The sequence below is a fragment of the Raphanus sativus genome, chromosome 9, assembly GCF_000801105.2.
Source record: "Raphanus sativus cultivar WK10039 chromosome 9, ASM80110v3, whole genome shotgun sequence".
NCBI lineage: Eukaryota > Viridiplantae > Streptophyta > Magnoliopsida > Brassicales > Brassicaceae > Raphanus > Raphanus sativus.
The window spans coordinates 24,872,333-24,887,447 of NC_079519.1; the positions used below are offsets into that span (position 1 = coordinate 24,872,333).

A 15,115-nucleotide genomic window follows, 5' to 3' on the forward strand; every position below is an offset into this window, starting at 1 on the left:
ACACAGCTAGAAGAAAACTCTAAAACACCTTCATATGGAATCAAACTTAATTCTCTATTCATATCCAAACTTGAGCTCGCTTTGTTCGTGTTAACTGTTAAGTCTTTCTTTAATGCCAAACTTCTAACGCTTTTACACAATGCATCTTCAAACAAATTTACTGATAGAATGACATTAATTTCCATCAAAGCATACATGGTCCCTGGGTATATAAAAACTTCTCTAATCAGGATTTTTGGTCCCAGCTAGAAACAGAAAACAAATTACACACAGGGAATCCACATGGAAAAAATAAACGAGATGAGACAAACACTATGAAAAATAAAATAAAATAAAATAAAAAAACTAATCACCAACGAGGAATCTAATTATATTACAATACCAAAGCGCTTATATCAATTTAAAGCCTTTGACTTCACGAAGGAAAAAACATGGGCCTGCCCTTATCTCCTCCTCCTCTCCGGCGTCCAATGCGGTAAAGCTGGGCTAAAATGTGCCGACACAACCCTAGAATCAAGTAGCTCCACGATAGGTGTGAAGTTCACGCACCTCGGTACCTTGTACTGGTTTATCGACGCACCTCTTGAGATGGCATAGTCCATCAACTCCTCGAACGTTCCGTTTCTTACCACCCTAATCTCCAACGGTCCAACCGAGTTGTCAGCGACTCGACATTGCCGGTAAACCGAGTTCAACGACTCTTCCATCTCGAGGCAGCATCGAGCCAGCGTATCATGACTCGGTTGCCTCTCTCCCTCCCTCACTAACAACTCCCAGTACAAAACGTAGTGTCCCGGGATCGTGCTCGTGTCTGCGTAGCTAGTGTACTCCGCGACACGTGTGCCGCACTCTTTGAGAAGCAGCTTCGATGCGTTCTCCACGGCCTTCTGGAGCTCAGATTCGTCGGTCTTGTCGGAGTCGATGCTGAGGAGGACGTTCTTCCTCCTCACGAAATGAAACTGAGGTGCTGAGTTGTGGAAGCCCGTGACTCTGAGGATGTCACCAACTCGGTATCGACATAGACCGGCGTAGGTCGTGACGACGAGTTCGTACTCTTTGCCGATCTTTACATCAACAAGCTCGACGGCCTTGGAGCCGCCAAGAGGGATAAACTCGAAGTAGGCCATGTTGGGCATGATGGTGTACGAAACTTCAGATGGTTTGCTCATCGGGTTAAGGTTTAAACCAAAGTAACACTCGGAGGAAGCGTACATTGTGCAAGCCATCGGAAGGCCACCGCTATAATACTCCAACGTTGGGATGTATTGAGCCATGGCTCCGGTTACGATGACATCAAGGTACTTAGTGTTGGGCCAAATCCGGGTGATGATTCCTTCCCAATTTTCGGTCTCGCACTCCCGCCGGATGAACTCGGCTAGTTTCTGGTCCGGTTTGAGAATATCGGACATGCACTGCCTTATAGACGGGTCGGTTATCTCGGAGTCGAGAGAGCCTGACTCAATGTCGTTGGCCAAGCGAGACCAATGAAGCTGGAGGAATCGGATGGCGCGGAGGAGACCGGAGGCAAAAACGGCGCCAACTCGGAGGACAGAGAGGCGGTCAAGGAGGCCGCATAGCATCTGAGAGTACATGCTCTGGAAGGAGTCGGGACAGAGAATGGCTTCGTTGGGACTGGTGTACACGTTGTAAGGATCGTATGGTCGGGACCTGAATTTATCACTCTTGTAGTAGCTGGTTAAGACAGGTCGAGCCGGTAGCCCGCCAGGTGTCTTTGTTTCGGACTTAACGAATAGGAAGTACAATCCCTTTCCTTTATCTAGTCCTGGCACATACCTGTTCCAGAAAGGAAGAGAAAATGGTCAACGCTTGAACTAAATAATAAAGAAAGTTTTAATTAACAAATATGTAGTCTACAATGTTTTTTTTTTATTTTTGTTTATTATTTATTTTGTAAAGAAACATTAGATTGAATTTGGACCAGCTGTTTTTGTAACCCGATGGTAAATATTTTTTGTTAACCTTGAAACACCATAGGACTAAGTTTTTATCAATGTGAAGGACTTACAAATTCATGACGGGCATGAGGAGACTATAAAGAAGCTGGCGACGGTCGAGCTCTTCTTGAATGGTGGGCATGAGTTTCCTCTCTCCGGCTGAGGTTCCGGAACTGGTGAGGAACTCGGAGATGGGATGGGCGGATAAGATGGGAGATCGGTCTCCGTCAGCGATACGTTGAATCTCGGGCTGGAGATCTTCGTAGGTAATGATTGGAAGCTTTGATTTAAAGGTATCACGGTCTGTGGCACCTCCAAGTTTGAAGCGACGGAGGTACTCCGTCTCAGCGTTGCGTCTAAGAATCTCCGCTAGGAGGTTTTCCTGAACCGTATCTGCATTTCGAGTCATTTCCTCGATGAAACGGAGGGCTTTTGCGTCTTTTTCACACGCTGGAGGTCCCAACGGCGACGAGAGGCTAGAGTCTACGGCCATAGTTGTGCTTTTCTTGTCTCTGTTTTATGAAGAGGAAAAAACTAAACCAAGACAAAGAAGTTGAGTTATAGAGAGAAGTCTGTGTTTATTACAATTTGGAATGTGTTTTGGGATTGAAGAGCTTGGTGGGGGTACGTATTTATATAGAGGCTGATGGTCTGAAATGCCACGTCACATGGCCAAACAAACGTGAGATCGGACAATAACCTCAAATAATCAATCTAAACTTATTACTTTCCAATCTTAACTAAGATATTGCACGCGCTCCTCTAAGACAAATCTCTTTTATGATCTATCAAATTATTACACAACGCAGTGAACACATTTTCTTAAGCAGAATATACATATTTTACGCTAAATAGTTAATATATACTGTAACTGATGAATTAAAATGAAATCAAAGGAATAAAAAATAAATGGAATTCAAGGAATAGAATACTGCAGAAAATGGAATGAAATTCATTTCATTCATTCATGAACAAAGTTGTTTTGGAATAGTTTCCTTTGTATTTTATCTAATTATTTTTGGAATTGGTGGAATGACCATTCCATTCCATTCATAGCAAATGGTAAAAAAAATTTGAAATTAATGGAATCAACTATTCCACATTATTTCATTCCAAAATATGATAATCCAGTTGCACACATAGTTTACTTTGACTAGGTAATACAAATAAGAGACGATCTTGAGAGTTACATTACGGTATTATTTGAAATAACACAAACGAACAAATCAAGAAAATTAATTGCCATAAAACAAAGTTTTAGCTTTGCTAGTGTTCACGTTTTAATTGTGGGGATTCTAATAGTTAACGTATAAAACTTGATAGGACGGAATCTTCAAAAAGATACCGCCAACAATGGTAAAACAAGATACTGCAAAGAACTAAAGAATATATGACTTTTCTGGTAAACTGGTAAGCGGGACTATTTTATGGATAAAGAAAAAAGTTCCTTTTAGTAAATCTTAGAAAATTTGGGTCCTTTGGTCCACGTTTTCATCGTGGGCATGAGGTAACTATTGACCATATCACAATGAAAAGTTAAATATTCACATTTAAAGAAAAGAAATTAACTTGATATTGAGTTAACCAGTGGAGGTAGTAGAACTCAAACATGTGAAAAATAAAAATTAAACAAAATTAGAAATAATTAACATTTAATTAAGGCTTTTGACAGGAAGGAGACTGGAAAGACACTGGCTGGAGAATTGTGTTGTGGAGATGATAAAAGATAAATTAGTAGATTAGATACTAATAAAAATAAAGAGGAGAACACAAGAAATGAGGCAACAATAAAGGAAGGGATGTTGAAGGTGAAGGGAACAAAGTAGGACCCAAAGAGAACGTCAACATGGCACGATAAGAGGGATTTGCATGTGGGGTTAGGCCATAGCCATGTCACCATCTTTCTCTACGCGTTTCTTGTCTCTCCCCACTTTCTTTTCCCCATTATATATATTTATATTAACTCAAATATCACACTACTACCAGCATTTTAGGGTTTTTGATTTCTTAATGGTAGAATCGCTACACGATGAGACGGTCAGTTGTCATGAGTATCATAGTTGGAAGTAGGCATGCGACTTCTAGCCAAAACAAATAAAATCGAAACCGACCTTTTGGTTTTCAAAATTTATTCACTTTTGAGCTCTAAACCAACGGTTCAGTTCAGCTTTACAGTTATCAATTTTTTTTGATCAAGTTAGCTAAATATACTAAAATAAGTGAGATACCATAGAATAGAGGGAAAATGATGAAGACAGGGGAAAGAAAATTGGGGAGAAATAGGGTATAGAGTGCAAATAAAGTAGATTTTGTGTGTATGAAGTGCAAATACTCTATTTTTTTATTTCTTAATATATGCATATATATTTTTTTTTGTTAGTTATTTTATTCTGACATGGTTATCCAAACCACCATAATATGAATAATATAATGATTTTTTTTGTCTTACAAAAAAAAGTATTGAACTGAACTAACTGAACTAAACCATAGTTTTACTCCGTCAGTTTCCGCACAAATTATCAAAATATATGACAAACAAAAGAAGCGAATCATATAGAAGTGAACTACCTAAACTCGCATGTCTTGTTGGAAGAGTTGAGATATGGTCATTGAGTTTAATGTTTTGTTGTCGTCATGTCAAGAAGATTGTCGCATGTGCCACTAGCTACCCAAAAATGAATAAAAGTTCCAAGCAAAATAAATCATTGTAACACTATTTTCTGTTAATATAGTAGGAGCTTCGAAAGAATATGATGTTTTGAACCATTGAAATTTAATGGTAATCGAGATTATAGTTTTAAAATCTAGAACTTTTGCGGTTAGTAAAAAACATTAGGTGTTAGTTTTAAATCTATATTCGAGAAGGGTAATTTTACTTATGCCCTCTCAAATCAAAGAGATCGAAGAGGAGCGAGAAACGGGGCCCTGATAAAAGGGAAACGTGTTGCTGGTTTGGTAGTCAGAAAGGAATGGCCCCTTGGGCACATGAGACAAATGCCTAATTCGATACATGCATGTTTTCTTGCCTCACCATTTTCAGTTTTCAAATATAGACAATTACAAACTAATGGATCATCACAGTTCTCTATTCCCTATTTAGAAATTTAAAAGAAGCAATCAGTTAAAATTTGCTATTTTCGTTTAATTAATCAAAAAATATTTAATATAGGTTTCTAAGTACTGACAAAATGTTTTACCAAAAACAAGTTTACAAAACATCAGTAAGCTAATTTCTTTTTCTTAACAAAAAATCCTTATTTTTATATTAAGATTATTTTTTGTCTAACAAACGAGAAATATTAACTCTCAAGAACTTCTTCACAACATTTTATCGAAAAAGTTCTTCACAACATTGCCTGCTTCTTTCTTTTCTTTATTAGAACTGCATAGGAAGATGTGCAGCGTGGAAAATATTTTTGGGGGAAAAGTAAATTACATGATGTGTTGATTTATTTAGAATTTTTAATCTTTTTGGAAAAATTAACATTTTAAGCTTTGTTCTAAATTACATAGCTAGGTGCTCAAAATTCTCATTCTTCTATATTTTATGTTGATTATATAGAGGCTTTGTGAATTGATATCTAAATCGAATTAGTATAGCTAATTGTTGGCAAATAAATACTTGCTATAAATTATTTATAAACCAATTATCATTATTTTCATATCTAAAATTTTAGGTATTTTTTTGTAACACAATTTTTTTAGGTTAATCATAGTGCTTTCGTCATGTAATATGTAACTTTGTCATGTATTGGCTAAGGCCGTGTTCGTTTGTACATCTGAAAAATTTATCTGAAAAATACATCCAGATAGTCCATCTAGATGACTTATCCAGATGCTTCACCTGGGTGTTGTTCGTCTCTGCATTTTGTTTATTCATCCAGATGAATCATCTGAATGTAATTATGTTTGTTTGCTTTTTTTAACTTGCATCTACATCAAGCTGTACTTGTTACTAAAATAATAAAAATAGACTTTTAAAAAAAAATTGGCGGGAAATTGCATTTTCCCGGTTTTGACGAGAAATTGTGTTTCTCGAGTTCTGATGGAAAATTGCGTTTTCGGTTTTGCCGAGAAATTGCGTTTTTCGGTTTTGAAGGGAAATTTCATTTTCTCGGTTTTGGTGAAAAAGTGTGTTTTCCGGTTTTTGCGGGAAAGTGTGTTTTTCCGATTTTTGAGAGAAATTGCGTTTTTTCGGTTTGGCGGGATATTGCATTTTCCCGGTTTTCACGAGAAATTGCGTTTTTTGGTTTTGGCGGAAAATTATGTTTTTCCAGTTTTGATGGGAAATTGTGTTTTTCGGTTTTGACGGAAAATGACATTTTTGGTTTTGGTGGAAATTATGTTTTCCGGTTTTGGCGAGAAATTGCGTTTTCTGGTTTTGCCGGGAATTGCCTTTTCCCGATTTTGACGAACGATTTTGGCGGGATATTGCGTTTTCCGATTTTGGCGGAAAATTACATTTTCTGGTTTTGGCGAAATTATGTTTTCCCGATTTTGACAAGAAATTGTGTTTTCCGATTTTAACGAGAAATTACATTTTTCGGTTTTGACGGGAATTTGTTTTGTTACCCTCATTTGGATGAGAATTTGGATGAAGACTCACCTTCACCCAGATGAGTCTTGAAGATTTACCCTCATTTGGATGAGAATTTGAGGTGAATTTTCATAAATGCAGTTGGGTGATCCATCTGAATGTAGCATTTTAATGTACAAAACGAACATCAACTTGCATCTTCACCCAAATGAATCACCTAGATGAGCAAACGAACATCATCTAATACAATCGTAAGAAACCTAGTTCTATGTCATAATTCGTATAAAATCTTATAAATAAAAATTGAAAGTTATTTTTTGATATTGATGAGATAAAATTTAATCTACTCGAAAAAGCGTATTACTTCATTTCTTAAGGGTGTTTAAAAAAACAAAAACAAAAACTTCATTGGAAAATTATTCATCAGAGCAAGTCATCGTTGTAGGAATGGGTGAACACCGTAGGGACTCGACCACATGGTGCAAACTCAATGGTAAAGAGTGTCACTCAATGGTAAAGAGTGTCACTATAGACCCTTAAATAGTTATACAATTCTTTTTGGTAAAATATTAAATATTATAATAATTTTTAAGGGAAATTAGGCAGTATAACCTTTAGACAAATTATAATTCATCCAATAGTTAAAACCCCTAGATCACCAATATACCAGCTCTACAATATAAAAAATAGTCATATTACCTTTCACTTGTGACCTATGTGATCTCGTGAGAATTATTTATTAAAATAAATATTAATTAAACAATATAATAAATGTGGTTACCGTTAATACACATCTCATCTTCTTCTTCCTCTTTTCAACACATTTTTGTTTCTTCTTCGTACGTACAAACACATATCACTTATTTCAAAAACAAGGAAGAAATAAAAATCTGGACTTACAAAATTGAATTTGGAAAAGAAGATGGCACCATAGAAAATAAGGTGACCTCGCGTTTTTTACTCTGTTTTTATTTTTGTTTATATACTTTGTTTCTATTTTTATTTTTATACCTTGTTTCTGTTTCCGTTTCCGTTTCTGTTTCTGTTTTTATATTATATTTTTGTTTTTGTTCTGTTTTTTATATATCATCGCTATCACCATCCACGGTTGAGCTTACTTTGAGAGCATCCATCGGACAAACGAGAAGATCTCCGCGAAAGCCACCAAACCGCCAATCACGGATTTTAGCAATCCCGAACTTCCATCGCATATCTCCTCATCGCCTGAGTTTCTTTGTCCGAGAGCATCAATCAATGTATTCGAGATCTCATCCGACAAAACCCAAACCAAGACACCATAACACAATAGCCAAGCCACACCCTTTGGGAAAGGATCGAGAGAACGAAAGCCGGAGACACAAGGTTTAGAACGCCTACATCTCTGGAGTCAAGGTCGGCGATGACGAAGCTGTCAGAACCTCCATCTCCCGAAGTCAGAAAAACCAAAAGAAGAGAAATTCGGCGGTCCCTCCCCCCCCTTCAGATACAGACATGAAAAGCAAAGAAAAAAAAACAAATCGGACCGACGGTGATTGTGGAAACTCATTCCGTCGGCCGGAAAACACTATTTCGCAGCGGAGATCTTAGAGAGAAGGTGGAGCTTGTCTTGTGGCCACTTAAGTTTTGAAGAGCTTTTATTATTGTGGCAATGGTATTACTTACCTAATTCAACTTAGTAATCTCAAGAAATTTCTTGCCTATCAGATGAAGCTAATGGATCTTACCTAATTATTGTGGCAACTTAGTTTTGAAGAGCTTGTCCTGGCTGCAATGGATCCTGAACGAGAAGGTCAGACCTGACGAGCTTACTCTTTGCTCCGACCTGAAAATCACCAATAGTTTTAAGACATTCTAATCTTATCCCCTTGTGCTTCACTTAAGGGTGTCCCTGGAGGTATGTGACCCTAAACAAAAAATATTTAGAGGTTTATCTAATGATGAGTTTCTTTTTTGTTTTCAGTGAAATATTACAAGTGTGTTTGATTTTAAATGTATGTATACCTAAACAAAATATAAAAACTAATCATAAATCAGTTTGATAACCTGCTATTAATTCTTCAAAATAATAAGCCGTTTTGATTGTTTGGAACAACTCACACGAATTTAGTTTTGTAATGATTTTTTAAAAATTGACATCTTTTAGAAATGGGGGGTCTAAAGCCTATGCTTCGCTTGCTTGGTCCATAGACGCCCCTGGCTTCACGCAAAAGCGCATTACCATCATCTATTGATGATTTATCCCTTTCTTTAAGTATTTGAACTTTGTAAGGACAATGCTTTTCCTTCATTTGAATTGAATGAATACAGTGTTAAAATAATTATTTAAAATGCTTCTCAATCATATACATGATGATATATATACGGTATTCACACAAAGCAGTCCGCACATTTCAGATGAGGTCAACATTTAGTTGGAAACCAGAGGTTTCATGTTGCATTACTGGCGTGTTGCTGTTTCAGAAAAACAAAAACAATAACAAATTACAATAAACAATGATTTTGTAGATAAAATGATTGAAAGAACATAATGGTAACTACAATAAATATTTTGGCGCAGACAGGGAAAATAAAGAAAGGAACCGTCACACCGCCATAAGATCTTCGGAAGATTTGAAGTTCGTGGACTTCGTTCATCACGTGCGCTTTCCTTTCCTCTCGCCTTCCTCATCCTTTCTTTCTTAAAACATAAATTGAAGTTTATATTAATTTTCTGGGGTTTAATCCCCCTTGCATATAATGCGACAACCTAATAAGTAATTTTCTACAAACACTAAAATATAATTTTCTTTATATTTTGATATTTTAAAATAAAATGTATGTTTTATTCATATACTGTATGTGCTTGGTATATGATTGCATTATCTTATAAATATAATCATATATGTATTTGAAGCTACGACATATATTCCTAATAACATTTTTTATATTTTCAATGATAACCACATATAACTTCGTCAAAAGTTTATTAAATATTATATTTGATGCGATAATGCATTGATTGTAAGAAATTGTTGTTGGTAATATATGTTAGGCAGCAGTAAAGAGATGTTCTTGAACTTCATTGGAGATAATTACATGACTGTTAAATCTTTTAATATGTTTCGAAATGGGCTTATACCATTTGGTTCCAATCGCTTTATGAACATATTCCTTTTTTGAACAACTTATGAACTTATTCAATTCACAATAATTACATTAATACATTTATATACAATTTCTTTTCATCTTGGGAACAAAAACATTAATACCACGCAGAATATCTCTATTACGAACCACTCATATAACAACGGAACCAACTCTAAGATACAAAACTAAAATAAATTAAATTATAAAAAGGAATAAAACAATGTGGTAGAAGAGAGTAGAGGTGGCATGAGTCAGAACTTGTTTTCAGTTATGAAGTCGTTGCTGCTTGTTTCGTAGGAAGAGGCTACTCACATTTTGACACACGTACCAGCTACCCCAAATCCAACCTTTTCCTATTACTTTTAAATTATGTTTGTTTCATTTAGATATGCGAACATGTATGATGATAATTAATCTATCCTATTAAAAGTGAAGTACAAATGAGAAATTACCCTGATTTTTTCTCATTATTTACAATACCCTGCCACTGGTTTTAATTCAATAGATTTTGTTATTTGCAAACTCATTTACGCAGGCCTTACACTTGCAAAGCCCATTCCGTTTCTTTACAACATTTCAATGGGATTCATTTTACTTTTATTAACCTATAACTGAGCCTATTACTATTTTATCTAACCATCTTCAATCTCTAACCAAAATTTAATATACACATGAAATCTTTTAAAACGAAATTGAATCAAGCGTTTGTATAATCCATTAGCAAATTCACATATGAATAACCTAAAAACCAAAACTAATATATGTAAGAAAAATGTACCTTTAAGAATCTTTCTAAATTGGACATTATGTACTATGTTAAAATATCCCGAGAACAAACCAGTATGTCTGATTGTTGCCAAATTCATTTCCAATTGATATAAAATCTTGAATTTAAAACACAAAATTGAGATTAAAACAATATATCTGATAATATCTATATTATTAAAATTGAAATACAAATTAGATTTGTTTGGAAATATGGATAACAATTTTTAAAAGATGTTTGTTTGGAAACTTGAATAGCAGTTTAAAAAAATAAGTTTGTTTGTAAACATAAATAATAGCTTAAAAAAGAGGTCTGTTTGGAAACTTGAATAGCAGTATAAAAAAGATATAATGTTGTTTGGAAACACAATATTAAGAAAAATTAGAAATCTATTATATTATGAGAAACTATCTATTTGGGCCAACTTTAAAATATACGAAAATTAGTTAATATAATTATCTAAAAATATCATTGGTCTAAAATAATCATGAAAAATTTAAACTTTATATATATATATATATATTTCAAATCAAAATAATAATTTAAAGTTGATTTATATCAAAAATTGGTTTTTACTAAAATATTTTCTAATAACTATTATTGAAAAATGTTTTCAATATATATAAGAAAAATACAATAAAAAGTCAGATTTCATATATCAACTTAACTTATGATTTTTTGTTTCACATTAAATTTTAAAATGATGATTTCATATATCAACCGGTACTGGTCTATTTGGGTTTCGGTTTCCTGGGATCAAATATTTCAGTCTCATTCGAATATTTCTAAATTTTGATTCGGATTTGATTCAAATCTTTACGGGTTCGTTCGGGTTTGGATTACCCATTTAAATTATTTTTAAAATTTATTATATACTTTAAATTTCTCAAAATATATAAACAAAATAACATATTACATATAAACTTGAATAACATATGTCTGAATACCTAAAATTAATATATAAATTGGTTTGGTTTAAATATTTGGATAGAAAATCAATAATTATTTTTAAATATTTTTGGTGTTTTAAGTATACTTTAACGATTTTAATTATTTACATATAACTATTTATATATATTATCAATTATTTAAACCAACTTAAAAGTACCATATATATTATGGATGTTTTTAAATACATTAAATCTAATATATATATATATATCACATACATTCGGGTATTCGAAATACTTCAATTCGGATCGGATTCGGTTTTAATTCTCTAAATACCAAAATTTTAAATAATTTTGATATTTAATCAATTTTCGGTTTGGGTTTGATACTTCTTTTTATATCACGATCGAATTTTTGGATTCAGATTTTTTGTCCAACTCTAATAATGACATAGAAAATAAATAGCAACATATTTTATAAAAATACACCCGCACGGGCGTGCGGGTCAAAATCTAGTTATATTTTAAAATACGTTTTGTTGTTAATAGAGAACTTCGTCATTAGACCAATACCCATTTCAGACGTCCATTAGTACATGTTAATTAGTTTATTTTTCTGTTGTTGGTGTTTGTTCTCCGAAGTTTCTGAACTTCTCTATTGGCTCGTAGTCAAAATAAATTGCCTTTATTTATTACTCCCTCTGTTTTATATTAAGTGTCACTTTAACTTATTTTTTTTTCATAAAGAATGTCATTCTACAATATCAATGCAATTTATACAACCTTTCAGTTCAAAATTAATTACAAAATGTATTGATCTTATAAATAAATCTATTTATCTAAAACACTAGTATTGGTTACATATGTGATATTAATGAAAATATAAATACATTTTAACGAATTTTTTAATATGTGTGAAAAGTGATACTCTTTGTGAAACGGAGGGAGTATTTATTATTTTTTTAGAGGTATGTGTTTAACCTTCAAGGAATCCAACTTTTAATGTAGTAGTCCTTGTGTAGTTGTGCAACACCTTGATCATTTCTTTGAAAAATTTCGCTTTCAAAGAATTTCACGATTTGATTATGATGTATGGAATATGAACAAAGAGGAATAATCACTACTCCCTCCGTTTCATTTTATTTGTCGTTCTAGACTTTTGCACACATATTAATAAAACATGTAATTTTATATATTTCTAAGAAAAAAATACAATTACCTATACATCTAACCACATTTTAACCAATAGAAAAATAAACTAGAGAATTTTACTAATAAATTTTGCATTGAAATTATAAAACGACACTTATTTTGAAACGAAAAGTTTTCCCTAGAACGACACTTAATCTGAAAACGGAGGGAGTATGTAATTATCGCTTATCCTTTGTGTTTTCAGCAGTACCATCTTGGTTAGACAATAATTTTTTGGTTTCATCATAAATGTCATTTAAGTTGTTTGCACACAAATTAATAAAAACTTTAAATTTTGCACACAAGTAATTCATTGTTTCATATTAATTGTTATTCTAGATTTATACACACAGATTAAGAAAATATATGATTTTATATATTTTTAAAATAAAAACGCAGTTACATATATATTTAACCAAATTTCAACTACTAGAAAAATAATTTAGAAAATCTCATGAATAAGGTTTGCATTAAAATTCTAAAACGAAATTTATTTTAATACGAAATTTTTTTCTACAATAAAAATTAAATTGAAATAGAAGGAGTATAATTTTTATTTTGTTTTATTAACTAATGATTTAAAAATAAAGATAACATTGAAACTGATTAATATATGTATTGGAAATGTAAAACGATATTTATGGGAAAACAAAATTTAAAAGTTAAAATGAAATTTAATATAAACGGAAGGAAAGCCTTTAGTCAAAAAAAAAAAATATAAACGGAAGGAGTATATTAAAGTGCTTCGACCTATGTGTGCCGACCATATTTCGATGCTTCATTTAACAAACAATCAATTTTTCGATATTAACTATATGTTACTTTGACCATATGGGGATTGACGCAAAGTTCGATTACATGCAACTAAACTGAAAACATTAAAAAGAATCAGAGGGAAGTTTCTGTTATATTTCGTTTGCATGTGCATATAATAAAAAGCAATTGAATGTTTTCAATAACGTAAAAGATGATTGCGTGTTTGGAAGATATGAACAACTACAATAAAGGGTTTTTGTACGAACGAGATTCCGTACTCTTGTAAGTCTATGTACAACCAAGCATCCAGTCAGAATTAAAAGTACAACAGAGCTATCGTAATCTGAGAAAATGAATACATGCTTCACTTGGCATATTCAGATTAGTGATTGAATTCATGTTCATTAATTTAAAATATACACAATTATTTGGTTGATTAGTTAATAATTATCACACCTTCCTTAATCATTCAAAACTGGTTTATATTCTTTGACCAAGTGTAGTTGAGTTGGAGAACATCTAGAGACTTGTCATTTTTTTTTCTTTTACAACCAATACATATTGTTATAGGACAAAATTCAACTATCATAATGTATAAATAGAAATAATTGAAAAACTGGGTTCATCTTATGTGAAACAAAGAACTAAATAAAATTTAAAATAAATATACAAAAATTTAAATGAATGCTGAATTTGAACTTGTCGTATCCATATATAACGATTCGAAGGTGGATTTAAGAGAGTCTTCATATGTCAGAACTCAGCGAATAGTTAAAGAAGATGTTTTATGGAGTATATTATAGCTGAACTCAGTAAAAGATCACATATCCTAAAAAAAAAGATTACATATCCTTTTAATAGAGATTAAACCAAATCGTAGTTTATTAGCCTTCGCTAGATGTAGGAGGGGTTATTTGCCGTCTCATCTTTATAAGTTTAAGTTGAATACAAGTTAAATCAAACATTCGTCCGGACGTGGATCAAGTTTTAGTAAATATTGTAGCACCAGTCTCATTTTTGGGAAAGGGGCACTTGTTACATTAAAATGTCTATTCAAACAGAATCATAAAATAAAATATCAAAACTGAATAAAATAGATCCGGAAGAAATATGACTTTAAATTGAATTATAAAAAATAAATAAAATGAAGAAAAAACTAAAATAAATTTGTGATTATCCGAAAATACCAAACCGTACAAAAATCCAATTATTAGTCATAATCACATAAGAACATCTCTAATATAAAATTTCATTCCTCCTAAATATAGTAAAAGAGAATTTGGAGTACAAATACTTCAATTCTACTCCATTTTTCAGTCCATAATGAATTAATGAACAAAAGAAATTATTCTATTTATAGAGTAAATTACATTATGGAGTGAGATATGAAATTTACTTTATTTTAGAATAAAATTGAAGTGATGTTGGAGATGTCATAAAAAGAGGATATACGCAAACATGACTTGACTTGTAGGTTTGTATCACTCACTTGACTTGTATGGTCTCCATAATGGTCACTCACTAACATACGCAAACCACTAACTCGTACATAGAACTTTGATCAAAAGAATCCAGCCCATGAACAAATGTGGCGCTTAATACACCATACAAAACAGAAATGCATTGAGACCATTTCCAATGTATTTTTCTATTTCTATTTCTAAATAGAGGATCTCTAAAATAGAAATGTGTGTTCTCTCCAATGTATTTTTCTATTTTTACCTCTAAAAATGAATATTCTCAAAATATTCTATTTTTATTTTACAACAAGTACCTTTTATTTTTGAAAGTTGCAAATCAACCCTATTTAATTTTAATTTCATAAGATTTTTATACAGTTATAACTTTGTTTAAACAAAATTTTCATTAAAAAGATTGTTAGATAAATAAAAAG

General features: G+C 32.5%; 1 protein-coding gene across 1 annotated transcript; it reads right to left on the bottom strand.

Moving 5' to 3' along the window:
* Window positions 1–146: 146 nt before the first annotated feature.
* On the bottom strand, window positions 147–2,546 carry LOC108827184 (probable indole-3-acetic acid-amido synthetase GH3.1). Its single transcript, XM_018600541.2, has 2 exons — window positions 2,027–2,546; window positions 147–1,794 (listed from the first exon to the last, which is right to left on the bottom strand). Exons 1-2 carry the CDS (start codon window positions 2,446–2,448, stop codon window positions 444–446), a joined length of 1,773 nt encoding a protein of 590 aa, XP_018456043.2. The 5' UTR covers window positions 2,449–2,546; the 3' UTR covers window positions 147–443.
* Window positions 2,547–15,115: the final 12,569 nt, after the last annotated feature.